At 42.4% G+C, this 26,971-nt stretch overlaps 1 protein-coding gene and 1 long non-coding RNA gene across 4 annotated transcripts; one reads left to right on the top strand and one right to left on the bottom strand.

Annotated features, from left to right (window-relative positions):
* Window positions 1-575: 575 nt before the first annotated feature.
* Window positions 576-9,966, top strand: ABCG31 (pleiotropic drug resistance 3). The gene is made up of 24 exons (XM_086518066.1): window positions 576-1,598; window positions 1,719-1,839; window positions 1,938-2,026; window positions 2,115-2,199; window positions 2,786-2,945; window positions 3,034-3,110; window positions 3,177-3,321; window positions 3,420-3,721; window positions 3,800-4,081; window positions 4,158-4,474; window positions 4,591-4,751; window positions 4,878-4,981; window positions 5,072-5,225; window positions 5,348-5,428; window positions 5,503-5,654; window positions 5,729-6,061; window positions 7,167-7,457; window positions 7,644-7,727; window positions 7,825-7,958; window positions 8,045-8,272; window positions 8,344-8,515; window positions 8,612-8,699; window positions 8,782-8,948; window positions 9,040-9,966. The coding sequence occupies exons 1-24, from the start codon at window positions 1,210-1,212 to the stop codon at window positions 9,307-9,309; spliced, it is 4,386 nt and encodes a 1,461-aa protein (XP_086374192.1). The 5' UTR covers window positions 576-1,209; the 3' UTR covers window positions 9,310-9,966.
* On the bottom strand, window positions 5,250-16,194 carry LOC147452342 (uncharacterized). 3 transcript variants are annotated; one of them, XR_015188891.1, is made up of 3 exons: window positions 15,606-16,194; window positions 8,834-8,946; window positions 5,250-5,385 (listed from the first exon to the last, which is right to left on the bottom strand). It is a non-coding gene; the product is annotated as an uncharacterized LOC147452342 (long non-coding RNA). The 3 variants fall into 3 exon arrangements; XR_015188892.1 differs by lacking the exon at window positions 5,250-5,385 and adding an exon at window positions 5,908-6,041; XR_015188890.1 differs by lacking the exon at window positions 5,250-5,385 and adding an exon at window positions 7,335-7,468.
* Between the last annotated feature and the right edge of the window lie 10,777 nt (window positions 16,195-26,971).

The following is a 26,971-nucleotide window of genomic DNA, read 5'->3' as shown; positions in this document are numbered from 1 at the left end:
TATAAATTGATGGGAAGACATCCCAGCTCACAGGCATGGTGGCTCTTGTGGTTTACAAAAGCAGTAAATGGCTCATCTCTATTGCGTGAGGGTTCGAATCTTGCTCTCTCCTTTTATAAGGGTGCAAGAGCAATCCCTCGCTCTTGTGAAGCAAAATCGGCAGGAATCTTTGAAGAAAGTGAATAAAAGTGAGGGTTCGAATCGTAAGTAAGCCACTGAACGGGTGGGAGCCGTAGCCAATCAGTCAAGTGGTCGCAGGAGGCGGAAGGATATGTCCCAAAAAGGACTTTCCTTTGCCAATCTCACCAACACTCTTTGGTCCAGAGCGATACGAACTAAATCAAACTCATACTAAAACGAGGTAGCTGCCAGCAGTAGTAGTAGTAGTAGTATGAGTAGCCATTGCGTGTGAAACTGCCCAAAGGCGAAGAGAAGGGCAGACGCAAGCTGATATGACCTCACTAGCTTCATAAGCGCGGCGGGGGCGGGGGCCTAAAAAGGCGATTTCTGGAAGCACTTTCCAGTTATAGCTTTTTCAAAAACATTGTTGGGCTCACGTGTGCTCGTTGCATGCAACACCCAACGACACAAATATTAGGAGGGCCTTTGTCGGCTCAGATCATTTAGCCTGTGTTGCACGCCCAAAGGTGGCGTTATGTCAAAAGGCTTCCACTCCACGCCCTCGCTTCTCTCTGTGTTTTCCATCGCCATTTAACCTCCATCACCATCGCCTCTCTCGACTCTCTCTCTCTCTCTCTCTGTGCGCGACAACACTCGGCGAAGGCTGGCATATAATCCCCGTTGTCTTCTACATTTTTTTTCTGCGGATCATCCAAAGGCGGTTGGCAGAAGTTTTTCCTTGCGCTATCCTTTGGAGTCCTGCAACAGCAGCGGCACCGGCCAATCTGTTTCCGAAAACGTAGAGACTTGCGATCATCAGCTTCTTTGGTTTTCTTAGACGGAATCTGCGTAGAGCCAGGAGGTATTCCATTTTTCTGCATCTCGACCAGAAGGGGGAGAAGGAAAGTTTTTGTGCAGCAAGCATAGTTCGAAACAGACAAACGCCTCTTCTCACATCAACATTTCTACCCCTCACTTTGTGAAGAAGAGCTGCAGAAGCGGACAAGGAAACGTTTTCTGCTCATTTACTAAGAAAACATCGTGGTCTCCATCTAACTGGCGCTGCTCACCGTATCCTAATTTCTGGAAATGGTAAGCACGGTGCCAGAAGGGGACTTATGGCTGGAAATGAGACGAGGTGGCTCAAGAGTATGGCAAGATTCTGACTCACCATTTTCACGGCGATCTAGTGTTGAGGCAGAGGAAGATGATCTAGAGGCTCTTACATGGGCTGCATTGGAGAGGCTGCCAAGCTACAAGCATATCTACACCGCCATGCTGGAGGATGACGTACAAGCAGAGGTTGAACAGACTCGATCAGGAGGACAAAGCAGTTTTGCGGGTCATAAGAGGGTGCTTCCAGTTGATGTGCGCCGCCTCGGAAAAGGAGAGCGGCTACGTTTACTTGAAAAAGCATTTGCAACCACCGACCAGGATAATGAAATACTCTTGCAACGCTTAAAACAGAGAATTGATAGGTACAACCAAAATGTTGTCATGCTTGACATGGCATCATTGACTGTCTTTGATCATGCTCATTGACTGTCCCTAAATTTCCTCAAAAGTAGAAAAACTGACTGGTGAGTTGGGATGAGCAGGGTTGGAATAAAGCTTCCCACTGTGGAAGTGCGGTTTCAAAACCTCTCAGTGAACGCAGATGTTCATACCGGAAGCCGCGCACTGCCAACTCTCATTAATTTTGTGAGGGATATTTTGGAGGTTGTAAAAACTGACTTCTCTTGACTATGTTCAATATGAGATTTGTCTTGTACTTTATGACATTCCTTTGCATGGCTCTTAATGGTCGTATTTTATAGAACTGCTTGGCAGCAATCAATGCTGTACCTTCCAAAAAGCGAGATTTGGCAATTTTAAGAAATGTATCTGGAGTCATCAGACCTGGGAGGTCTGTACAAGTCAAAACCCTTTTCTTTCAGCTGGTCTTTCTTTTCCATCTAGGCGTCTCACCGTGTTCTCTGATTGTATGATTTCAGAATGGCATTGCTTTTGGGGCCTCCGGGAGCAGGAAAATCGACTTTGCTTCTTGCATTGGCTGGAAAACTCAGAACTGACCTTCGAGTAAGCCAATATCTCACCTTTTTCATATTTGTAGTAACTTGAGAGCTAGCTGGGACTAGAATTTTGGTCTTTATGCATCCAAAACATTACTTCAATCAAGAGCTTAGGACCGCATTGGGCGAACTTATCCTCTTTAAACAGTACTTTGATGCTTAAATGAATTTTATCTCACCTTTTTCATGTTGGTAGTAGCTTGAGAGCTAGCCAGCACTAGAATTTCAGATTTATTGGACATCTGAAACATTCTTCAACCAAGAGCTTAGGACCTCATTTGCAGACTAGAGAGTTTTGTCATGATTCTAATTAAGAAGCTTTGTTAGCATAAGGCTGTTAACGGATTGCTACCCAGTAATCTCTAACTTTGCGCCTCCATCATAATGAAGCTACAATGTGTGTAGCTTATAGGTATAGCAAGCAACAAGAACGTTTAACAGAAAGGTTGCATACTAGAGGCAGGAAAATCTTGGGTTATTATATGCAAGTTTAGTTTTGTATGTAGAGTACTTAATAGTAGAAACTTAATGGAACTGTGTGTAGATATTAGAAACTTGAAGGTGTTACACTCATTGAGTTTGTTTGCTTGCAGACAAAGGGCACAATCACTTTCAACGGCCATGCTTTATCAGAATTCATACCTCAGAGAACTTGTTCATATATTAGTCAGCTTGATAGACATATTGCTGAACTGACCGTGAGAGAAACACTGGATTTTGCTGCTCGATGTCAAGGAGTTGGCTTTAAATATGGTCTGATTCTTGAGTTTTTTTCTCAAGGAATTTCAGTTCTTTTGACAAATAGAATGGCCATACTTACAATCATTTGATGGCAAAGCAGACATCATGTTGGAACTTGCTAAGAAAGAAAGGGAGCAGAGCATTCATCCTGATCCGCAAATCGATGCCTTTATGAAGGTTCCCATGTCTCTTTGGCTTAGATAATTGATACCATGAACTCCGTGTCTAATTTGCTTTTTGCAGGCAATGGCAGTGGAGGGGAAAAAGCATAGCCTGTCAACTGATTACATCATGAAGGTTCTCGGACTGGAAATTTGTGCTGACACAATCGTAGGGAGTGATATGATAAGGGGTGTTTCTGGAGGGCAAAAGAAGAGGGTGACAACAGGTTGATTTGAACTTTTAATGTATTTCTGCTTGTATATTATGATATTATGTGATGTCATCATGGTGATTAATCCTATTATGTGGATGACTGTTCGTCAGGGGAAATGGTAGTTGGACCCAAGAAAACCCTCTTTATGGATGAGATTTCCACAGGGCTCGACAGCGCTACCACTTACCAGATAGTCAAATGCATTGGCAACTTTGTTCACCTGCTGCAAGGAACTGTTTTAATGGCCCTACTACAGCCTGCACCTGAAATTTTCAATCTTTTTGATGATATTGTACTCCTATCTGAAGGGTACATTGTGTACCTTGGACCACGGGATAGAATCTTAGAGTTTTTTGAGTCTCTAGGATTTAAGCTTCCACCTCGCAAGGGCATTGCTGATTTTTTGCAAGAGGTAAAGCTGGATCATCTATAAATATACTCTGTGCTCCTGATTGATTCCTGTTTCTGACAACGGAAGTTTGAAAAACAGGTCACTTCGAGAAAAGACCAAGAACAATACTGGGCTGATAAGACCAAGCCTTACCAATTCATGCCTGTTTCTGCAATTTCTCAAGCTTTTGCAAACTTTGAGGAGGGAATTGAGCTTCAAAAAAAACTGGAAACATCCTTCAATAAATCTGACAGTCATCCTGCTGCACTAGTAAGGAAAAAATATGCTCTTCCAAAGTGGGAGCTTTTCAAGGCGTGTTTTGAGAGGGAGGCTTTGCTTATTTCACGCAATAGGTTCCTGTACACTTTCAGGACCTGTCAGGTAAAGCAACATGTTGGAAAATGGAGAAATATTGTATGCTTGCTGCTGCTGAGTTCTATCTGGCAAACCCTTACAGGTGGCATTCGTGGCATTCATCACCGCAACTCTCTTCCTTCGCACAAGACTGAGTCCGACTGATGAAACAAATGGCTTTCTATACCTCAGCACCCTCTTTTTCGCTTTGGTACATATGATGTTTAACGGCCTATCAGAGATGACATTTACAGTTGCAAGACTTCCTGTACTTTACAAACAAAGAGACAATTTGTTCTATCCATCATGGGCATATTCTATTCCAAGTTGGATTTTAAGAATTCCATATTCCTTTGTCGAATCAATCATCTGGTCATGCATAGTGTACTACTCGGTTGGTTTGGCACCTGAAGCTGGAAGGTTTGATACTGCATCACTTTCTATATGGCCAGCGACCTCTAAAATACGTATAAGTCAAAGTTTCTACACTATCTCTGTCTCATAATCAATCTTATTCTATGGAGTTTTCCTTGCAGGTTTTTTAGGTACATGTTTTTGTTATTTTTGATGCATCAAATGGCTATCGGCCTGTTTCGACTTATTGGTGCTTTGGGAAGAACTATGGTCATTGCTCAGACCTTTGGGTCTTTTGCACTTCTCGTTGTGTTTTTGCTTGGAGGATTCATCCTTTCAAAAGGTTCAAAGCAACACAATTGTCACTTTTTATAACAGCTTTTCAAAAACAATCTGTGTTGTTTATATTGTCCAATTGATCATTGAAATCTTTTCAAATATATGTTTCAACTGAACTGCTAAATTACAGACAACATTCATCCATGGTGGGTTTGGGCGTTTTGGATATCTCCTTTGTCGTATGCCCAAAATGCAATAGCGGTTAACGAGTTTCTTGCTCCTAGATGGAAAAAGGTCATATTTTTGTCAAACTCATAGTTATACAAAACTTCTACTGGTGCTTTCTACTGTGAAGGAAAGTCTGATTGTTCATGTTGTACGCAGTTGACTTCTGGTGGAATGAAACTTTCTGAGATTATTCTTGAATCACGAGGGCTCCAAACAGAGGGATACTGGTATTGGCTTGCCATTGGAGCACTGTTTGGCTATACATTTCTATTCAATTTCCTGGTGACACTGGCACTTGGCTACCTGAATCGTAAGTTCCACAAAATGTCTTTAAAGTTCCTTTCAGAGAAATTGTGTGCTTTATACCAGAGCATCTACGACTCTTACTACAAAAGATTATCATGACATGACAGTATTGTGGTTGCCTTTCAGCGTTGGAGAGACCACAAGCTGTATTAACTGAAGGAAGCCTGGAAAGCACCAAAAGTTCAGAGAAAAACTCAGAAAAATCAGGTACTTTCTTGGGAAACCATGAAGCATGATCAGTGACCAGTGAATTTTTTACTTATATAAATCCATTGTTTTAGCGGATAAGATGCAGGGAATACAGATGCAGAGCATGGCAAACTCTACTGGTATGCAACAAAGTAGAGTAAATGGTGTGAAAGGAATGACTGTACCTTTTCAACCACTTTCTCTGACATTCCACACTGTCAGCTATTATGTTGATATGCCAGCCGTAAGTGAAATCTGGCCCTTGGGTAAGTGGTAACTGAAGTAACAGTCCAATTTAACATGCCAAAATTCTTGTAGGAGATGAGAAACGGCAGTGCAAAAGGTCAAAGATTGCAGCTTCTTCGCAGCGTGAGTGGTGCATTCAAACCAGGTGTACTGACGGCTTTGGTCGGTGTCAGTGGTGCTGGTAAGACAACCCTCATGGATGTGCTCGCTGGAAGGAAGACTGGTGGTTACGTAGAGGGAGACATTAGGATATCTGGTTATCCTAAAAGACAAGAAACTTTTACTCGTGTAACGGGTTATGTTGAGCAGTTTGACATTCATTCTCCACAGCTTACAGTCCAGGAATCTCTGCTATTCTCTTCATGGCTTCGCTTGCCCAAAGAGACTGCCCATGAAGAACGCGAGGTATGTTATACTTTCATCTTTCAATAAACGTTAAAAGGAATTTTATGGGGTATATAATACAGGAAGGTGATGAACGTTTCCCCTTATGGGTGGCAAGTGATAGTCATTTAACAACAGGTCTTCCTTTTAGCTGCCCCTTTTACCCTTGTTTGACCAAACAATGATGATGCATGGATAACATCGAAAAGGAAAAAGAAAAAAGAAAAAGACTTGAAGAGAGAAGGTGGAACTCCTTCCAAGACGGTCATAGGCTGCATGGAAATATCAAAAACCCACCCTCAGAGCAAATGGCAAGTCCATTGTTACCCTCAATGACCCGGTAAAAAAAACTTTCTATGTAGGTCACCAACCAACATAAAATATCTAGCTCCTGCCCAGATCGTCACAATGCAAAGTAGCATATTATATGACATTCCATTGCCCTTGCACATCTTATCAGCTTAGCTACACTTGCTTCTTTTCCATGATACAAAGAGACAATGGACCGTTGTACACTTTGATTTGTCTAATAGGCCAGTTTGGCTTTTGGTACTGAAGGCTTTGGACTAAATTTTGATTGGGCAGCTTTCCCTATCGTCCTTTATTATACAAATTAAGCTGGCTCCACAAACATTCTGCCAGCCTATGGCCAAAAACTAAAGCTCTTTTCACACATTGTGTCAGGGCATAATTTAAGGATAGGTTGGCAGTCCAGTGAAGCCCACCTTCACCATGGCTACACACACGTCTATCAGGTTAGAATTCCATGGGTTTCCTGAATCTCCCAAGACAACTTGGGGCAGCATTATGATTTAAGCTGCCAGAACCATCACTCTGAAGTGTGGCATGTTGGATAGATGTCAACAAATGGTTAAAAAAAGCGAGAAAAGTATGTATTATGTTTACTCGCAGTCCCTCATGTAGCTATTTTTTGAAGAGCATGTTGGCTAAACTTAGCCTTTCTCAGTGAATCAGGGTGCAAAGTGCAAAAATGTCTTAACAGACATTCCAAGCACCCAAGAACATAACAAACTGGGTTATCAGGAACAATTAAGAAACTCTTTATAACATAATTAAACTAAATTCTGCTTTATGTTTGCTACATTTTTGTGCTGGGTTATTTCAGGCTTTTGTTGAAGAGATCATGAAGTTGGTTGAGTTAGATGCTTTACGGACTGCATTGGTTGGACTACCCGGCATTTCCGGCCTTTCAACAGAGCAGCGCAAACGTCTGACCATTGCTGTAGAACTAGTTGCAAATCCATCAATAATTTTTATGGATGAGCCAACATCAGGTTTGGATGCTCGAGCAGCAGCAATAGTCATGAGAACTGTTCGGAACACAGTCAACACAGGACGAACTGTTGTCTGTACCATTCACCAACCCAGTATAGACATTTTTGAGGCGTTCGATGAGGTAAGCGGCATCTGTCCAAAAGCCTCCAAAACTTATGAACTTCTAGCATGCAGCTTCTTTGAACTTTTCTCAAATGATAATGAGCTTTGCATTGTATTGGTCTGTAATAGGTGTCTCCAAGCAACGGGCTTCTTTAAACATTTAAGCTCCACCGTGATCTAAAGGCTCATGCTTTTGTGTCTGCAGCTTATACTTATGAAACGTGGAGGACAGATCATCTATGGTGGACCCCTTGGGCAACATTCAAGTTTAATGATAGATTATTTCCAGGTGGAGTATCAATTATTTCGACTTAATGGGCTGTTTTCTTTTCTTTTTCGCTTTGACGAAGATTATTTGAGTAACCCTGTGTATACAATTACGGCAGGATATTGATGGGGTGACCCCAATCAAGGAGGGCCAAAATCCAGCCACATGGATGCTTGAGATAAGTACACCTTATTCTGAAGAGAAGATCGGAAAAGATCTTGCAGAGATATATGTCAACTCCAATCTCTACAGGTATCATACACCAAATTTCTCTTCTTTACATACCATCCTTGGATTGCACGACTTAAAATATGAGTGCATTTGAACATTCAATGCAGAAATAATGAAGCTTTGATAGATGAATTGAGTGTACCAGCCATCGGCCAAAAAGAATTAGAATTCTCTACGACCTATTCTCAGACGACTTGGGTACAGCTGTCGGCATGCCTATGGAAGCAACAGATAACATATTGGCGAAGTCCAGAGTACAATGTTGTTCGGTTTTTCTTTACCACAGTTTGCGCAATCCTATTTGGCACAATCTTTTGGAATTTGGGCTCAAGGAGGTTTGTCTCGTCATCTTTTTGTGGGTGGACAAATTATCATCTACAAGGTTTCATTGGTGAGTTTGTGACAGGGGAACACAACAAGATGTAGCCAATGTTATGGGAGCTCTCTACGCATCGGTTTTGTTTCTTGGTGTTAACAATGCATCCTCGGTGCAACCTGTCGTTGCTGTTGAGCGCTCGGTTTTTTACAGAGAGCGTGCAGCAGGAATGTATAATGCTCTTTCATACGCCATTGCCCAGGTAGGCCTGGTTTCTGACAAGCAAGAGTAAGGTGACCAAGTAGAAAATAAGTTTCAAAAATCTCATTCGTGTTGTAGTTTTGTTTTCTTGTTTCAGGGCTTGATAGAGATACCTTATATCTTTGTGCAAACGATAATATATGGTACCATTACATATGCCATGATCCATTTTGAGTGGACTACAGGTACTCTGATAACATTAGCAATTTCTAGTAAATCAAACATTTTGACTGTGTTGTAGATGCTAACCAACAATAAAACTGGCAGGAAAATTCTTTTACTACATGATATTCATGTTTTTAACGTTCACATACTTTACCTTCTATGGAATGATGGCTGTTGGCCTCTCACCAACCCAGCAAATGGCAGCAGTCGTATCATCGGCTTTTTATTCCATTTGGAATCTTTTCTCTGGATTCCTCATCCCGCATCCTGTAAGAGCTAAATTATGAATCAATGGATTTTGACAAAGCACCTTATCTTGTGTTTTTTATCTAAAGCCACACTTTCATTATGTATGTGCAGAGAATGCCGCCATGGTGGTCTTGGTATTACTACATCTGCCCAGTTGCCTGGACCCTCCATGGGCTTGTAGGTTCCCAACTTGGCGATGTAAACACTATGTTGTTAGCTTCAGGGGGGCAAAAGACAACGGTCGCTCAATTCATTCATAGGTCTTTTGGGTTCGGTCATGAGCAACTGGGTCTGTGTGTTGCAGTACTGGTGGCCTTTGCTGTAACATTTTGGCTGATTTTTGCTTTTGCTCTGAAGTTTGTGAATCATCAAAGAAGATAGACACAATAGAAATCATGACCAAGCCCCACAAACCAAGCCCTTCACATTTGAAGGCTACAGCAACATTGAAACACTCTGCAGGACAAGACCTGTGGAGTTTTGACTACTCTTTGCTTGAGCATCAGAGGTTTCAAGCGATGTCAGGAAACTAACCAATGCCATATTTCTTTGCTCGCTTGCAAAGTACTTTCCGTTGTGATTGCTTCCCAAGCGTCCGAAGTTTTTCAGTCCCTTGCAGATGTGAGTTTAAAGGCGTCCTGCACTTTTGCAGTTCTCACGCTATGACACTGGATCTGAAGTATGGCAATTCAACAATTTTTGGCATGATTTGACACAACCTTCAATTTTGAAGGTGCATTGAAGAGTTAAAAGCTCATATAAGAAACCTTAGACATGGAAATGGCCAGAAAAAGCTTCCCTATATGACCCAATTATCTTGTAAAAGAGTCATGCAGATACATCAGTGCATTAACTATGTGCCATCATTTGGGGACTTGGATGGATACAAAATCCATCTATGCAGAACTTGTAACCACCACATGACCTCTCCATATATATGTGCACACCCCTCCCTTCATACGGTTCATTTCCACAGATCAGTTCTGCTGAAATGACATTTTGAAAATTGAAAATTAAACTAGTGCAATGTTATAGTCATACTCTCAAGTCTTTGAATCCTTTCTTATAGTTTGATAATATCATTTGAAACCTAGTGACGTGGCTAAAGGATAGCAAAATAATGAACAATAGTAGGTCTATAAATAGTAAATTGTAATTGTAATCGCTTTCATTGATAGTACGTTGTCTTGACGTGTGCAATTTATATGTATTTTTTTCCGTTTCCATGCATTGTGTACCTTATCCAAAAATAGCGAAGAATACGTGTCTTGTACCCTAACCTCACGTATTGTACCTTTAAGAATGGCAAATTGTGCACACTATCTTGGAGGAAGGGAAGATGAAGCAACCCTACTGCCTCAACATCTGCATTGCCAGTATCCCCAAGAAAAGACTCCACTCCCCCAATAGATGGGAAGACCCTATGTGAGAAGCTTGGCTAACAGGAAGAGGAGCACCTCCCCTTTAGCAAAGCTTTTGGAGAGTCTGGAAAGACAACCAAGAAGAGGGCTCTTACAACAATTTTTGAGTAACACAAAGAAGATTTCTTTCATACAAAAAAGTGTCCTAAAATGCACTTTAGAGAAGGCGACCCCAACTTCTCTAATGACGACCTTACACAAATGCATATAAGAGCACAGACGGTGGTGCATGCCTAGTCCTATAGGCCTGCAAAGACGGAAAGAGAGTTATACACCGATCCAGTCATCCTTGATGGCAAGACCATCAAATACAGCCTCATGCTTGAAAGTCTTACACACCCAGGGCCCCTTGAGGAGATGAGGGAGGGAGGGATCCCTTAGCTGATTGGACATTACATCACACTCCTCGCTAAAACACGTGAGTTTTGAACAGGCCCTGTCAAGGGTACGCGGTTTTGAAATTCGTATGGAAATCCCTACACCGTAAGTGTATACTTTTTTGAGGATAAGGAGGGGTGTTAGTCTTGTGCTAAGAGGTATAGGGAGAATAGAGACCATGGCACGAGATCTAGAGATTGTGCCATCAGTTTCGCTTTATGTGGATCAAACTAGAGCTACATGAAGGGGGCTTCATATATATTATACATTGCTTTGTGCTACACAGCAGTGGGAGGAAGACCCAATGAGGGGCAAGGGGTAGGAGGGTTACACCCTCTCACCATGCAAAGGGGACCATGGAGTATTTTAGCCTCGGACGCTTGATGCTCTGATACCATTGCCACAAGACGGGCATCACGTGCCAATAGAAAAGAACAGACTTTTAGCACTTCAATAACAATATAAATGTGTGTGTGTGTGTGTGTGTGTGTGTGTGTGTGTGAGAGAGAGAGAGAGAGAGAGAGAGAGAGAGAGAGAGAGACGCGACACGGAGTGGCAGATTCCACCCTAGAGAGTATTGGCCCCAAACCTTGGCGCCCTTTTCGGTATTTCTTAATATTGCATCAACACAGTACAAGCCAATACTCCACGCTTTGCACCTTCTGCAAGAAGCATGCCCGAGAATGAGCCCATGGCCTCATATTTAAAAGCCCTAGGCCCAAAAGCAGTTTACATGAAAAGCCTTCAAACTCAAAAGCATATGGTCCAAAAGCAATGCCCAAAAGCTACCAGCGTGATTTACAAAAATCCATACAACTGCCACGTCAGTAGCGCAAATCGCGGAAATCCGTACATGCTGCCACGTCAGCATGTCAACGCAATTTCTTTTCTTCTTAGGGTTTAGGCCCCTCGGCCGTGATCTGAAGGTTGGCTCTGCTCTTCAATGACTTGACATGTCAGCAGTTAGTGACAGCTAGTGCTTTTGGGGCCAAATGATTTTGAGTTCAACTGCTTTTCATGTAGCTGCTTTTCAAGGCCAAGGGCCTTTAAATATGTGCAAAGGGCTCATTCTATGGCATGCTTCAGTGTGAAGGTGTAGAGATTGGAGTATTGGCATTGTACTCAATTGAAGCAATATAAAGAAATCCTGAGAGAGACGCCAAGGTGTTTGGGGCCAATACTCTCTTGGGTGGAATTTCGCCACTCCGTGTTGTGTGCTCTCTCTCTCTCTCTCTCTCTCAGTTCAGTTGTTAGCATCGAAGTGCTAAAAGTCTTTTCAATCTATTCTTTTCCGTTGGCACGTGGTGCCCCTCTCGTGACACTCTGCAACAGTTTCCCAGACATAGAGATCTCTCTCTCTCTCCGTACTCAGTTCAGCCCTCTCTCTCTCTCCACGCTCAGTTCAGCTCTTTCTCTCTCTCATAAGCCATCTCTTGCTCAGAGCCAAGGTGGTAAGGTACGTAAGGTACGGTACATATTCGGTACGACCTGTACGTAGTACCAAATGGATAGAGTTGTTAGGTACGTAAAATTCGTAGGTTTTTTTTTTGTAAATGCCAAAAACCTACAATACGGTCTGTACTTGATAAAAAATCCATAAGTATCACTCCAACAAGGATGTTAGTTCACTATTCTATAAACCAAGGCAAAGCTTTCATACGAGTTGCTGATCATGCTTGCCCTCCTATATTCACCACCGCAATGACGTTCGTGTGTGCTCTACAAATGCAAGTTGTGTCAAAATGTCTACAAAACTAGGTGTTGGGATAAGGCTAAAGAAGGGCAAACCAAAAATTCCTGCCACAATAGGGTTTATTTCCACACATTACCCACAGCACTACGCCCCCCCAAAAAAAACGTACAGTACGAATCCGTACGGTACAGTACCTACACAGCTTGCGGCAAAGGTGCACGGCAGACCATAGGGCTTGTGTGCGTCCTTGCGGGGAGTAAAAGCACTCAAACAAGTGTAATATTGGCTGCCTATACAAAATTTCAGCATTCCGATGAAGTTTAGAGGCAATTTTCAGCCAAGAAGCACTCGTGTGGGAGCCTCCTACGCGAGTAGATAACTGCAGAAACTTCTCTTCTGCAAAATATTCCAGTAGGAAGCAATTGTAGCCACTTACGGCTATAGGTATGATGAATTTCAGCCAATAGGCTTATGAAACCAAGTATCTCTATGCATCACAAAAGCATTTGGGACAAATTCAGTTTCGGGTTCACGTGCTTGTAACAATTCAGAAATTAGTAAGAATCTCCTTAGGGGGAGACCAGCCCGTCTTCTGGTCCCTAGTGCTATGTCGATTTTCGGCTTTGTTTTCTCAATTCTTTGTCGTGCAAACTTCCACGTGAAATAGTAAATTTAATAAGTCCACGCTGCCATTTCTGCGACAACCGTCATCTAGGAGTTTTGAACTCCCAAATCAGCTCCCCCCTCACTTGAGCCCCCTTAGGTTTCATCCTCTTTTTTCTTTTTCATTATCCTCTTGATGGCAGTCCTTAACTGATATGTATCTACGCTTCACTTGAAAGCAAGTGCTATAATGCTTTGTTTTTTGGTCCCATAGATCATATCTGACCTCCATTACGATAATTCAATCTATCTATCTATCTCAAACAGACACACATATATGTATGTGTGTGTATCTATATCTATATATAGATATATATATACATACACACTCACACACATATATATATAGTCTCTCATAGTCTACTACTCTTTCCAAGTCCCTTGTATCATCTACTTGTGCTACCACTTTGGAGAATCTTCTACCAGCTTTACACAATTTTTAGTATCTTCAAAATCAAGTTCTCCAAAAAATTTCGCGGTTGATACCGTTTTAGAGCAGGTGGATCTACTTAGCAAGAACAACCCAGCACCGTTGCCTAGCAAAGTCGACCTGATGTTACCTGTACCTATTATAGAAGACATGGACACACAGAAACCAAATGTTATCGATCACGGTGTGATCGTCATAGAGATTCAAAGGGATAGCTACTACCTTTGCTACTCCCAATGCATTGACCAAGATTTGAACAAGATCTCAACCATTACTCCGAACCGGGGTTTTGACGCTACCCTATTTGCCAAGTCTTTTTTTGGAATCTTGGAGGCTTTGACTCACCAGGTTTGGACAATTTTGAGAGAGCTTGTTCTAAGTGTTCGGATCGTCAATTGTTAATTGAATAAAGAAATACCGAAAGGGGCACCAGTTTGGGGGCCTACAGGGTGTCGATCTCGTGTGCGCAGTGACATTCTAGTCGCTGGACGCAACTTTGTTCTCTTTTCTTCACAGTGCTCTGTGTAAAGTTAACAAGTAATTGTACCGCCCTCTATGTTGTACAGGCCGGTTATAGTTCCTCTGTCAGGAGCAACTTAGCCCCAAGCCACCATGATCGCCAAAATGGAATGAGCTGATCACTTGGGATAGCTATTCTAAGTTGATCAGTTAGAGTTAGTTCACATCACGCAAGCAGAATCGGATAGAGATTTTAGATATCAGAACAGACAAAGACCGGAATGAAGTACGAGACTAGAACTGAAATGAGAACTAGAACTAGAATATGTATTCAGATCATAGTAACAGGGAACGGGCGGAACGGGCCCTAATCGTATCGGAACGGTGTCCAACCGGTTTAGGGCACCGAAAAAGTGCCAGGAACAAGTATAACGTTCCGGTTCTTCCGGAATCGGAACGTGCGGGCATCCCTCTCTCAAGCTCCACCCCTCTCTCTCAATCAACATGTTGTGCACAAGCGACATGTTGAAACATGCCTAAACATGATTCTAATTGTGCAACTAGATGTTAGAAGCTTGGCTTGTAGTTCTTTACTAACTTATAGGTTGTTTTGAGCCTAATTTTAGTGTCTTTTAGTGGACCGTTTTGACGTTTTCGTTTCGGTCTCCCCCTCCCCATTCCGCTACCGTTCTGGAGTCCCCCCGTTCCCGTTCCAGGTAACTTTGATGCAGATCAGTATAACTGGAGTACAACAGCATGAACCAAAGTCTGCTCTAGGCTTAATGATGAAAGAGTGCAGGAGTACAAGAGCGTAATGAGCTCCAAGACACTAGACTCCCTGATAGTGGAAGAGTAACTCGCAAAATGAATACTGGGTCCTATATAGAACCGCCGGACTAGGCCTCTGACTGACTGTCTCTTGTACAGTGACCGCAGTAATTGAGTTTGGTTTTTACCAACTTCTGGCAACTTCCCGATTGATGTCTGTTCCCACCGTCTACAGTTGGCACATGGTGCCAGCCAATTGCAAACATGGACACAACTCTAAGCTAAGTTTGATAAGTACTTCCTCCCTCTAGAATTAGAAATAGAGATCAAGAAGAAGCCTGTTTTGCTCCCAAGGAGCATGCAAAGGTCATGGCATAGAACAAAAAATTTTGGTCTATCCCAGTCAAGGTCGATCAACAACGACCCAAATGGCAACATGACCACAATTGGTCAGTGGCAATCCAACTACAAAATCCATAGAAATGCAGCTATGTCATTGGCAATGGTTAAATATCGGGGTGCTTGTTGAGGTAACGGTTATATATCGGGGTGCTTGCCCCCGTGTAGGTATGGATATTGGTTGGAACCTTGTAGCCACGATGGGAAGCACCCCGAGATATAACCAAATCCCTATGTCATTGCACAACCTTTTACTTGCAGATCCAACCCAAAAAGAAGCATACGCACAGATTACAATTCTAATATAGAACTTCATATGAGTGATCTCTTGCCAAAAGAGTCACTAAGATTACAAGACTCTGTCCCATCAATTTAGACGTCCTTATGCTCGAGAATTTATTTCAAGATTACCTCAAGTACATGAAATGATATTTTCTGATGACTAAATGCATTTCAACAGAATTACCTCTAACCAAAGCTGCTGCCATGGTCCAATCGATGGACAATCCTCTCTCTGAGCTTCTCTAGATCCCTCTGAAGAAAACCTCTGTCAGCTCATAAATTGACATCTTTTCTCTGTTGAACCACTGTTGACATGAGAAAGGCATTTCAAGCGATGCAAGACTTGACAAATTGTGTAAAGATCAACGTCGGTGTAGCCCTTAGAAGACAGTCCTTTTGTAGCTCCATTTGATACTGCGTGCCCGCCACACACACACATCAAAAAGAGAGAGAGAGAGAGAGAGACGACGATTACCAGAGGATTCAATCTCTCCATTTTGCCTACCTAAGGGCCTGGTCACACGAACCTTAATTATCCGTAACTAAGGCTGCAGATTTTGCAAAGTCAATTGTGCCCTTTGTCGTGGTCATGTGAGGTTAAGTAATACCATGGTGACGGGCACGTGCAGTGACACAAGCAATGCAGTGTGTTATCCCATGGAGATGGAGAGAGAGAGAGAGAGAGAGAGAGAGAGAGAGAGAATGTTGTCGGCTAAATACGCCTCGTATGATCTTGGCTCGGACATAGTTATCTGGCACAGTTAGAAACTAAAACTTTTGCCAGTGCCCAACGCTAGTAGTAGGCAATGGACATCACAAATGAGGAGGAAGGAAGACTAAAGAGGCGTTATCAACTTGTCCTTCTTGAATGGGTAAAAAAATGGAAGTAAGAACTGGGTCTATTACATATTAATGATATTAGGGCTCGTTTGGACTACGCATGGGTAAAAGAAAACTTGATGCCCTTTCCACTTCCATCCCATTCACATAAAGGCTCCAAAACAGCAATGCATAAGTTGTGACGATAGAGTTTCAATGAATAAGCTTTGACTTCACAATTTGCTCTTTGGTCACTCCTTGTGGGGTTTGATGCTCACGACACCATCCATTTTTCTCGTTGAAAATTGCATGGAGTTTCATTTTTGAGGTCAAGAGGTCACCCGATTTTAGGTAGGTCCTATTAACTAATTGGCTTTTGTCATCAAAAAGTATGCCCCTTCTTCCTTTCTCTCATTAACCCACGTATGAACCCACGCACTTGATGGAAGGTGTCTAAACTCTGCAACCTGAGAATCATTTCACGATATTGCGAGATATACTTAACAATCTCTTATGCTGACGCATAGAACACTTGTTCCATGCAGACCAATTTTGGTCCGCTTCATTTTTGTGGATAGAAATTTCTTTCTGGAGGCGACGACCGCCCAAGTCTATGGTATGATGCCCTTCTCCTTGAGCAACATCCACCCTCTAGTGTTAAACTTGTTTGCAGTGCCTTGACTGCATTTGGAGTGCATCTAAGATCGTGAAGACCATCCCATTTGCTTAGGAATGTATTCATAGTATCTTTGTTGCACTCCTTTTCCTCTCCTCGAAAAATTGGTGGCTTGGTATTCTTTAACAAGTCATCCACCTCTTTTTGGGAGAGAAGGTGCAACCCCTCCATATTGGAGCCTTGTTTCTGTAGCCCGAGGGTGCTCCTACCAGGCATGGGGATCAAAGAAACCTTACTCTGCTCATTAACTTGGCCCTGATTGTTGCATGAATTGCACAAGCATATTAGACATTCGCATTCAACTATGCAAAATTGGACTCTAAAACAGTCGTACATATTTGCAATGCCCTAAATTCTTGTATGTTAAGCAGTTCAATGCTATCATCGGGCCCAGTTTCCGCACAGACACCCTCCATGAGAGTGGCCAATTGCCGAACAATAGTAGGTAGAACTGGGACAAGGTTCTCAAAATCAAAAGTATGATGCATGTCAACATCCGAATCCATGGCATAACGTGATGTGCTAGCAAGACAAGATGAGTACCTTGTTGCAAAAAACGTCTGGTAAAACTAAAGAGTAAACTGTCGATGAGCAACTGCAAAAGAAAATCGACTAGCCTTGCTATATCAAAGTCGTCAAACCAAAATAAAGGGTCGATGTCGATTTGGAGTAAGTGTCGATGTCGATTACGAGTATCGAAACTCACTGTTCACAAAAAAGATTTGGAAACCTTCGAAATTGACCTAGTCAATTCTGATAAAGAAACAGCCTTCAACTCGAGTGTAACAAGAAGATCTTGCTTACTATGTATGGCTAGCTTTGACTTAGAACAATACTTCATTGAAAAGAAGAGAGGCAAGATTAAAAAAAAATATGTGACACAAAAAAGTTCTCCAAGTTGTCGATGTTGAGGGCCAGCATTGCCCACCAACACAAGGAGTTTCCATCTATTTTCTATATAGAAAGTTGGCATCTAGGTAGGATTTTCCTAGATTGCCCTTCCTTTGACTTTTCTCGATACCTAGAGAATTGGTTTCTCCAGGTACCAAACTCCAAAGGACGGGAATTCTCTCTCTCTCTCTCTCTCTCTCTCTCTCTCTCTCTCTCTCTCTCTCTCTCTCTCTCTCTCTCTCTCTCTCTCTAATCTTTCTTGACCTCTCTCTATCCTATCTTGTACTTGCCCTAAGTTCTGTACTTGCAAGTACTTCGTTCTTGCTGCAACAGCGTTCTTGTAAATCCAACGCGTGTTGCCGCCAGACGCTCTTCCTCCCTTGCGACAATCCTCAGGTGCATCCTCCTCCTTTGCGCGAGTTGTGTTGCCCTTAGCTCTAAAGTCATCATGCTTCATCAGCTGCGTGCGAGACTGTAGAAGCTCACCAGTGCACATGGCACCTCTCCAATTGCATTTTGCTTCAGTACGTCGGGCGTGCTCTACTAGCCAAGGCTTGTGCCAGCATAGTTTCTCCTCATTAGGGTTGCAGCTCAATCATGCGCTTCCAGTTAATCAAGCTTATATTAATTAAGGTTGGTCTCCCGCATTGATTATTATTCACAATCTTTTGTATATAGTGCTATTTGAGGCATTTGTGGGGGGGGGGGGGGGGGGAGAGAGAGAGAGAGGAGAGAGAGAGAGAGAGAGAGAGAGAGAGAGAGAGAGAGAGAGAGAGAGATGAAATCAAATGTTATATTAGACGTCTTAAAGGCCAAAATGAGCCGCGAGACCAAATTGATACAATCCTAGTGGATTTAGTACAATGTTTGGGTATAAAATAATATAAAGTAAAATGAAAGCTAAAATGAACATGAGTGTCGAAGGATGTCCGACTTTGGGCGTTGTCCCATTAATCCTGAAAGAGCATCGTCAATGTCTGTTTCTGTAAATAGTTGTATTGAATGACTCTCCTGTTGTGCTAGCTAGAATAGTCTTGATTCTCTAGCTGAGCTCCATCAATGTCATGGTGGCTCTCGTAGATGTGAATTTCTAGCTCTCCCAAGCTCAATGGATTTGTTAGTCAATATACCTTTGGTATAGGTTGATTTGAAGTTAGAGAGAGAGAGAGAGAGAGAGAGAGTACACCCAAGTCTTCATACAAAAAACATGCTAAAGAGAGAGACAAAAATTTGTTTCAGTGATCTGTAGGGTCCTTCAGCATAGATGTACGACCCACAAATTCATCAAGATTAAAAACACTAAGTGATTCTTTTAGGGGACATGCACATGGCTCGGCCTATTGAGTCTTTAAAATTCTACAAACCAAAAAGAATTCTTTGACTCATGAAAACTTTGAGTCAAACCTAATTGGGTCTCCCCGTTATGGGCAAAGCATTTCCTCCCTTATACGGTCCCTGCGGTCGGTAAATCCTTTGTCCCTCCTGCTATAGGCATCGGGACTCTTTGCATCATTTGTTAGTACGTGCATCTGCTGCCTTGCAATAAACATTACGAACATTATTTAGTCGTTATCTATATCTAATGCTATAGCTATAGCGATTTTTGCATTACACATGAAACCCAGAATTTACTTGAGTGATCTTTTAAAAAAAAAAAGATGACGGTAGACAGCAAATCTTCCATCATTTGGGATACTGTTGACCTTAGAAAAATAGTTTGGCCTTGCAGGTACATCTTCTAATCTACGGGCTTGTTCGATGGAGTTGGGCGGGAAGTTGTCCTTGAGCTAACTAAGTTTTTAATCGCAACCCAAGAAATAGAGAAGCCGTGGGAGGAGAGTTCTTATTATGTGTTTGGTCAATCTAAGCCAAAAACCACCTTTTTACATATATGGATTGATGATCATGTTGGGTGGGATGGGAATCTAGAGCTCCTTCTTTTGAAAGAGAGTCTGCGTTTTGTTGATTACTACAAAGTCTATTGGCGCAGGGAGTCCAGTTTGGTATGCGCAGATGTTATCTTACAAATAATGGAGGAACTTTCATCTATTATTCCTTCTAGAAAAATATTTCTGAGTGACTGCTATTATTCTCTTTTTTTGAGATGAGAAATGGATGTCACAAATTTTATGTAATTTGAAAGATTTGATGTAATGTCTCAATGCTTTACTTTGTGTTAATAATAAAGACTATTGTTTTTTAATTTGACCAAAGTTGGTTTTAAGTGAGGAAACATAAGAAATTTGAAATATACTCTATGTTCCACTTTTGTGTCAAATAGATGGAGCCTAGAGACACAAGGCTACATAGGTGCCAATGTAATTATAAGTGTAGCATAGATCTCTTGGGTATGAGCTTGTTAGTAGGAGGACATATTACAAGCACCTTCGTCACGATCGCAATGGGGATCTTCATCCAAGCATAAGTATTGGACATTTTGAGCATCCCACCTCCAACTCTCAACCTACTACTACGATTGAGACTGCTCAAACATCATCACATCAAGCACCCATCAAGATGCTGAGGCTAGACATCGAGAAAGAAACTCAGTATTTGGCATTCAAAGTATACATGATTCACGGTGTCAAGAAACCATTGTACCTACAAGCACAAACGAACTTCAATCGAATTTGAATTGTCAAATCCTTGAATATAGTACTTTTGAAGCTATCGTAGATGAAAATCACGATCAAGGCTTTGAAGAGAATGAGCATGCTATCTTCCATAGCTATGAAGCTCTTGCAATTGTTGAAGGTGGTCAAAACCTTGAAGAGCATGAGAATGCAAGGACTCTTGACAATGAAGATCTACTAAACAATGAGCAAGAAGAACAACAAGAGGAAGATGTGGCCAATACAGATGATAAAATTCTTTAAAAAAATAGTTCAAGTGCAAGCCCTATGGGATGAACATCACGTCTCTATTGTATTGTAGCATTAGAAAAAAATATGAACTCTCTAGGGGGCCTTTGGGATTAAGGTTAATTAGAGGCCATCCAATGAGAAGAGGGTGGTGGAGACACTCTATGCCCTCAAAAAAGTAGGGGGACAAAGTCATGATAGCCGTTTTTTTGGCTCTCATAAAATATTTTAAGAAGCCACTTCACCCCACAAAAACACCCTAGCACAATGACTAAGCTCGCTTTTTCATTGTAAATAAACGTGTGTGCGATTAGAGTTTTTATCACATTTCTTATTAAATCATTGAGCGAATCATTGGGCTAGGAGACAAAAACATTTTAAAAAATTATAATATTACGGTCCTCTTTACATGTAAATATATTCTATCAAATAAAGGACCTAAGTATAAAGAATTTTTTCAAATTTTTTGTATTTATGTAAATATATATTCCTAGGTGTGCGTTATCAGGCCTAATGCCGCCTCAGTAGTCTTACACTTCTTAATGGCTTCTTAGCTAGTGAAAAGGTGGGGCGGGGAGGGGGGCGGGGGGGGGAGAAAGGGGGGCACCTGGAACCTCCAAGTTTCCCTCCTTTTTGACCCGGTTTTGAAAAAATTCCAAAATGTTGAGATTTTTAAAAATTTTCAAAAATCAATTCTTATCTTTTTAAAACCCCACTAAACTTATTTTATGGTCTAAACAGTATTTTTTGACCTCCAAAAGTCAAAACGTGCCAAAAAAAACCCTAAAATTCAAAACTTTTCAAAAACTTTCGAAACATCATTTTCTACTATCTAAAGCCCCCCAAAACTATTCCTCAGTTAAAAAGTGATTTTCTCTCTCTAGAACCCCTTTTCCAAGCCCTCTTTGGTTGCAACCATCACACTCACCGTCTACTTCAACACTCTCTCTCTACATGTTCTCCATTGTTGCAGCAAAGAAGCTCCTCTCTTCTCCCCTCCCACCTCCCATTGCCACACCAAGCAAGGGTCATCCGCCTTCTCCTATCTCCATTGCCACCATGCTCCTCCCCCCCTGCCACTACGACCTCCCATTAGCACACCAAGCAAACTCATTCACTTTCTCACACCTATATTGTAGCAACAAGCGAGCTCCTCCTCCTCCTCCTAATTTTCTTTGCTCACCCATGGCCAGCTCTACTTTGCAAAGGCGACCAAAGGATGAGGTCACAGTACTTGCATGCCACAACATGAGAGGTATAGATGGTGAGTGGTTGCAATAAGAGTTCACCAAAGGTGCTTGGATAATACATGTAGCCATTTGCTATTGGCCCTCATCATGTGTGCCATGATTTTACAGTCATATTTTCATCCACATTGGTGGAGGAGCAACCAATTCATAGCCTGATCTCTGGCACATTCAATGCTATACGTGCGGATATTGGAGCAACAATTTTTGCACACCTTTGCCCAACCAAACTGGTTCAGAGAAGAATTTTCTTCCATTCTCACTCTTATATTGTGTCTACTTCTACACAAGGGTATGGGAAGCTTGAACCCATCAAAGTATCTTCCTTATTAAGTATGGAGTGGCCACAACCAGATTTGTGGTCGGTAGCATCTGGAATTGGAGTTGATCTCTTGAGACGGCTAATTCCACTGTTGGAAGATTTCAGCTTTTAATGTGGGAAGATTTCAGACAGCAGACTGGATAGGAATCAGAGACTAGACTGAAATGTGGATACTGAAATAAGAATCAGACTTATGTATTGGAATAAGGTTCAGATTCAGATTTAGAAGACTGGACGAGAAGTAAGTATAACTGAAATATATGCCATGATTGGGATTACAGATCAAGATTACAGCGAATATGATTACAGAGAGAAAGTACAACCGACAATACTGCCAATGATGCTCAAGTACAATTATAGCCAAAGCGCTAACCCAAGTGATAACAATTGCCAACCCAATAACAATGTAATGGGCCCTATTTATACACTTCGGGTTTACTGTAGTAATTACTCTAGTAATTACTAAGTAATTCGTTGCCCATCTTCTAAGAAGACGTTCCCACATAGTGACTATCCAGCCGTCTACATCCTTCCCTTCTTTCTTGAATTTTGGCAAGATTCCAAAATTTTTGAAAAAATCCTCTGTCTGATTCTGATGTGAGACTGAAAAATCCATCGTCTAGTTCTGATGTTGAGATGCCAGCTTGACCACTGAGAGAATGGCCATTCAAAGATTACGAGTAGGAGTTCAAGAAGGACCAGGGATTGCGAGAGGTAGTGGAAAAGGCCAAGGTGGAGCTCTCATCAGGCCAAGGTGGAGCTGTCATCTCTCCCAGCCTGCTGAGAAGAAAAGTCGCCACTGAATTCTGAGATGGAACTACCCAGTATCCTTCCTTTGCTCTTTGACCGGAACGGTGCCTGAGAAGTCCCAGCACCAGCATTCTCCTTCTGAATCAGTTGGTAGATGGCCTCCTACTCAAGCTGATCCCACCGGTCGGTGGTCATCTCTACTTCATAAGGTGTGAGAGAATGATAGGTTTTGGTGTCAAGATCATAGAGTATACGCCTGCCCTTGCTCAGTCTGGTTCTGGCCAGCTTATGACAATGCGAAGCAGTATGGATCCATCCTTCTGGAAGAGGCTGATTAGTTTTGACTCGAGCTTCGAAAAGAATCTCAGCCATCTCCTTGTACTGTGGTGCTAGACCCGGCTTTGCTGCAATGTCTTTTTCAGGCAATTTGGAAGATTCGACCATAAGTTGTAGCAACTGATTAGTAATCCTGGTCAATCCTCTGACTTGAATCTTTCACTGGCCCATACACAGCTGAATCCTATGGAGCTCCTCTTTCATTGCCTAAATGTCATTGATTTGGAGAGCATCATTGAGCAACGTCTGCCAAGTCTTCCATTCTACAGTTGACCACTCATACCAATCCTGAAGCTCATCACTAATTTTGAAGTATATGAGACAATCAACTAGTTCTTGATGTTGAGGATACAGCGCTGGAAAGAATCTTGGAAACTCGGTTTCTCTTGCTGGAACAGCATATAAGAGAACTGGAGAATCAGACACAAATTCTAAGAAATTGAGAACAACTTGGTTCTCCTGCTGCATCATCTTTTTGGTGATTCTCACTAGCTGAAAAAGTGTTCGGAGAGAAGTTGCCTGTGCTCCTACTGACATTCGTGTTTGAGGTCCTCTGCTAGTGGCTGTCTGGTCCTCAAGAATGGCTTTGACTCTCTGATCCAAAACACCTCTCGCAGTTTGCATTTGTACCAAAACTTCCTTGAGTTGTACCCTAACATCCTTCATACAACGGTAAATTGGTTTGTTACCCAGCAGAAGTTCCAGTTCCAAAGCTAGGGAGCGACAATCTGCAGTAGACTGCCTTTGCCAGTGCGGGTTTGCCACTCTCTCATCAGCATTGAGTATCCATTCATGAACTCGTTCCAACAGCTGGACTGTGTTGGGATGCGCAGGTAGTCAACAAGCTTCTTTATCATGGAAGGCTACTGATTTCCAATGTTCTACCATTTCCCTGGCTCCCACATATAGTCTTTGAAATATTTCCAAGTCAGTCGAGAGATCATTATCCTCCAGATACTGTTTGGTGATGGAGGCCTGTTGATGTCTCAGTTGCCTATTTAGGGTAATGAGCTGCAGTGAATGTTGATGATCAGCAACAACTAGTCCCTCATCCTGTACTTTCATTTTTCCTTTAGCATCTCTATTGAGATGGGACTGATCAGTTGGCTGATTCCCAGTGTTACTGGGCTGCTGCTCTTCAGTCTGCTGATTACCCGGCTGGTGCTCTTTGTCCTGTCCTTCCTGCTGGCCCTCATTCTGGTCTGGCTAGGCTGGTTCTGACTGGCCTCCTTCATTTGGCCCTATACCACCAGTACCAGGTCCTGGAGGTGGAGATGGTGGTGGGGCATCATCATCATCCTTTGTATGCCCAGCTTCTTGATCATCCTCCTCCTGATCAGCTTCATCTTCTTCGTCTTATTCATCCTCATCCGGGGAAGTCTGCTGCTCAATATAAAGCTTAGTTCATCAGAGCATTATTGAACTCACCCACCTTGTCCTGCAAATCGCTCTGCATACTTTCCATCAAAATTTCAGACAAGCTTTTGTAGATATATCTTTCAGTGAGAGAAGCCTTCAGAGCTTTATGGTGCAATAGCAATTTTCTGAATTCTGCTCGCTTCATCCTGAGCATTGTTTCAGCTCGCTCGGCAGCTCTCAGTGCTTCATTCCTTTGACTCTTGATGATCATGATTTCAGATTCAGCCTTCGCTATCTTTTTGTTTAACAACTCATGATTCCTTTCTGATTGAGCTTCCAGTACCCTGTGTTGTATGTTCTGCACTTCCTAGGCTTTCTCGAGCGTTTCAATCTGATGTTGTGCTTCTGCCAAGTCAGCTTTGAGCTTTTTGACTTCTTCTTCTGATCCAGCAGCCTCCATCAATTGTCCCATACAACTGACAATGGTATTCCAAGAAGACTGTATAAGGACTGAACATCTATCTTTGATTGTGGTTGGATCAGAATCAATAGGCTCATATATTGCCACTGGAGCCACGTAGGGTAAAGTTGCATAATCAGCTTTGCTGAGCAGAAGATGCCCTCTCAATTTCTGAGTCTGCATTTGCTGCAACTTATCTTGTTTTACCAGTTGCAGAGGGTTTCCAGTATCTGTAGGAACTCCACCAGGCCGAGTCGAGAACGTTGGACCTTTCCCTTTGTCCATTTGACTCTTGCCTTTGTCCCCTGACTGGTCTGTTATCTTCTCAATAGTGACTGGCTTGACATAATCTTTCCCAGACCCAGTAGCAACTGTACTTTTTACAACTGACTGGTCAACCACAGTCGTCTGACCAGATTGCTGCTCAGTCTGACTCACTTCAGCTTTCTCAGTGCTTACTGCCTTGACCTGGCTTTCTATTTGTTTCAAAAACTGCTTTTAGTCAGTGTAATTTTTGGCTTCTTTGAACTTCCAGCTTCATCTGCAGTTGCTTTCCTTTTCAGGTCGGTGGAAATGGTCTGACTGTCTGTTTCCTCGTCGTCTGAGGACAGTTCAATTTTCTTTGGTTCAAAAATTGGCTTCTCACTCCAAGCCTTCTGTACCTACTCATTAGCATCTGCAGCAGTAGCCCAATACACGAATTGCCAAACATACCAGGCCTTGAAAACAGTTTGAGATTTTAGCTTGGCAGTCTGCTGGTGTACATTATGCGAGAGAATTTGACAAAGGTTGATATGAACTTGCGGATCCAGAATCTTGGCCAACAGCATAGCAAGCAATTTTTCTGACACATATGTTGGGTTGTTCTTAAGGCTTACTCCTTCAGCTACAAAACTGTAAGCAGTGGAGGCTTCCAGTCCTGCTACTGGAACTCCTTGAGCACTTGCCTTGTGCTTCCTTCTAGCCGTTTCATCCTCCTTCAGAGCGATACTTATTTGTTGCGCAGTTGCCACAGAAGGTTTGGGCTCATTGGGCATCCGGAATGCAAATGCTATGGCTTCTGGTGTTACTGACACCTTCCTACTATTTACCATGGCACTGCCACTTTCAGCATCAAAGGAATCAAGAACTTTCTTGATGATATCTGAATCAAAAGCAATCCTTGTAGCTTGCAACACAACTCAAAGATCCCATAGTTGTAGCAGAGTCATTGCTTGATCAGTAAATACATAACGCTGGATTTTACTGTATGAGAGAATGGGAAGGCTTGCCTTTGCCTCAGCAACTATAGCTTGGGTTTCCTCAAGAGACTCCTGCATCTTCTCTGAGCGTTTCTTTCTACCCATACACTGTGAGGTCGATGACGATGAAACAGGCGAAGGAGAAGATGACTTACTTGTCATGTCGAAGCCGTTTCCTAGTGTCGCTGGCAAGACTATCTGACAGTCAATTGTCTCGTCAGAGGTCGAAGTTTGCGGCTGTAGTGAAGAAACCTCAGAGCTCGGCGATGGCGAATGGTTGGCAGGAGGGAAGCGTCGCGCAGGAGATTTATGAGGAAAAATGCTAACTCTCCTGAATGTTATACGTGTTCGCGCCATAAAAGCTCCACCACTCGCCGCTCCTAGACTTGTGTGCATCGTTGCTGTCGTGGCAAACATGCATTGGACAAGACTGCGACCCATCCTTGTAATAATTACGTGCTACTTGACCATTGGCCACTTAAAAATTGGAAAGTGTGTCCATAATGGTACTGAATTGATTTCCAGTCTGGCTCGACCATACTGGTATTGATTCTAAGGTCAGCCTGATCTGGTCCTTCTGGTACTGGT

The sequence above is a fragment of the Adiantum capillus-veneris genome, chromosome 8 (genome assembly GCF_014529385.1).
Source record: "Adiantum capillus-veneris isolate H3 chromosome 8, ASM1452938v2, whole genome shotgun sequence".
In the NCBI taxonomy this organism is placed as follows: Eukaryota; Viridiplantae; Streptophyta; class Polypodiopsida; order Polypodiales; family Pteridaceae; genus Adiantum; species Adiantum capillus-veneris.
This window is presented reverse-complemented; position numbering and strand designations above follow the sequence as displayed.

Coding starts and splice junctions, on each gene's coding strand:
- ABCG31 (XM_086518066.1), top strand. CDS start 1,210: ATGGTAAGCACGGTGCCAGAAGGGGACTTATGGCTGGAAATGAGACGA. Junction 2,200..2,785: donor AACTCAGAACTGACCTTCGA/GTAAGCCAATAT, acceptor GTTTGCTTGCAG/ACAAAGGGCACAATCACTTT. Junction 4,082..4,157: donor ACACTTTCAGGACCTGTCAG/GTAAAGCAACAT, acceptor AAACCCTTACAG/GTGGCATTCGTGGCATTCAT.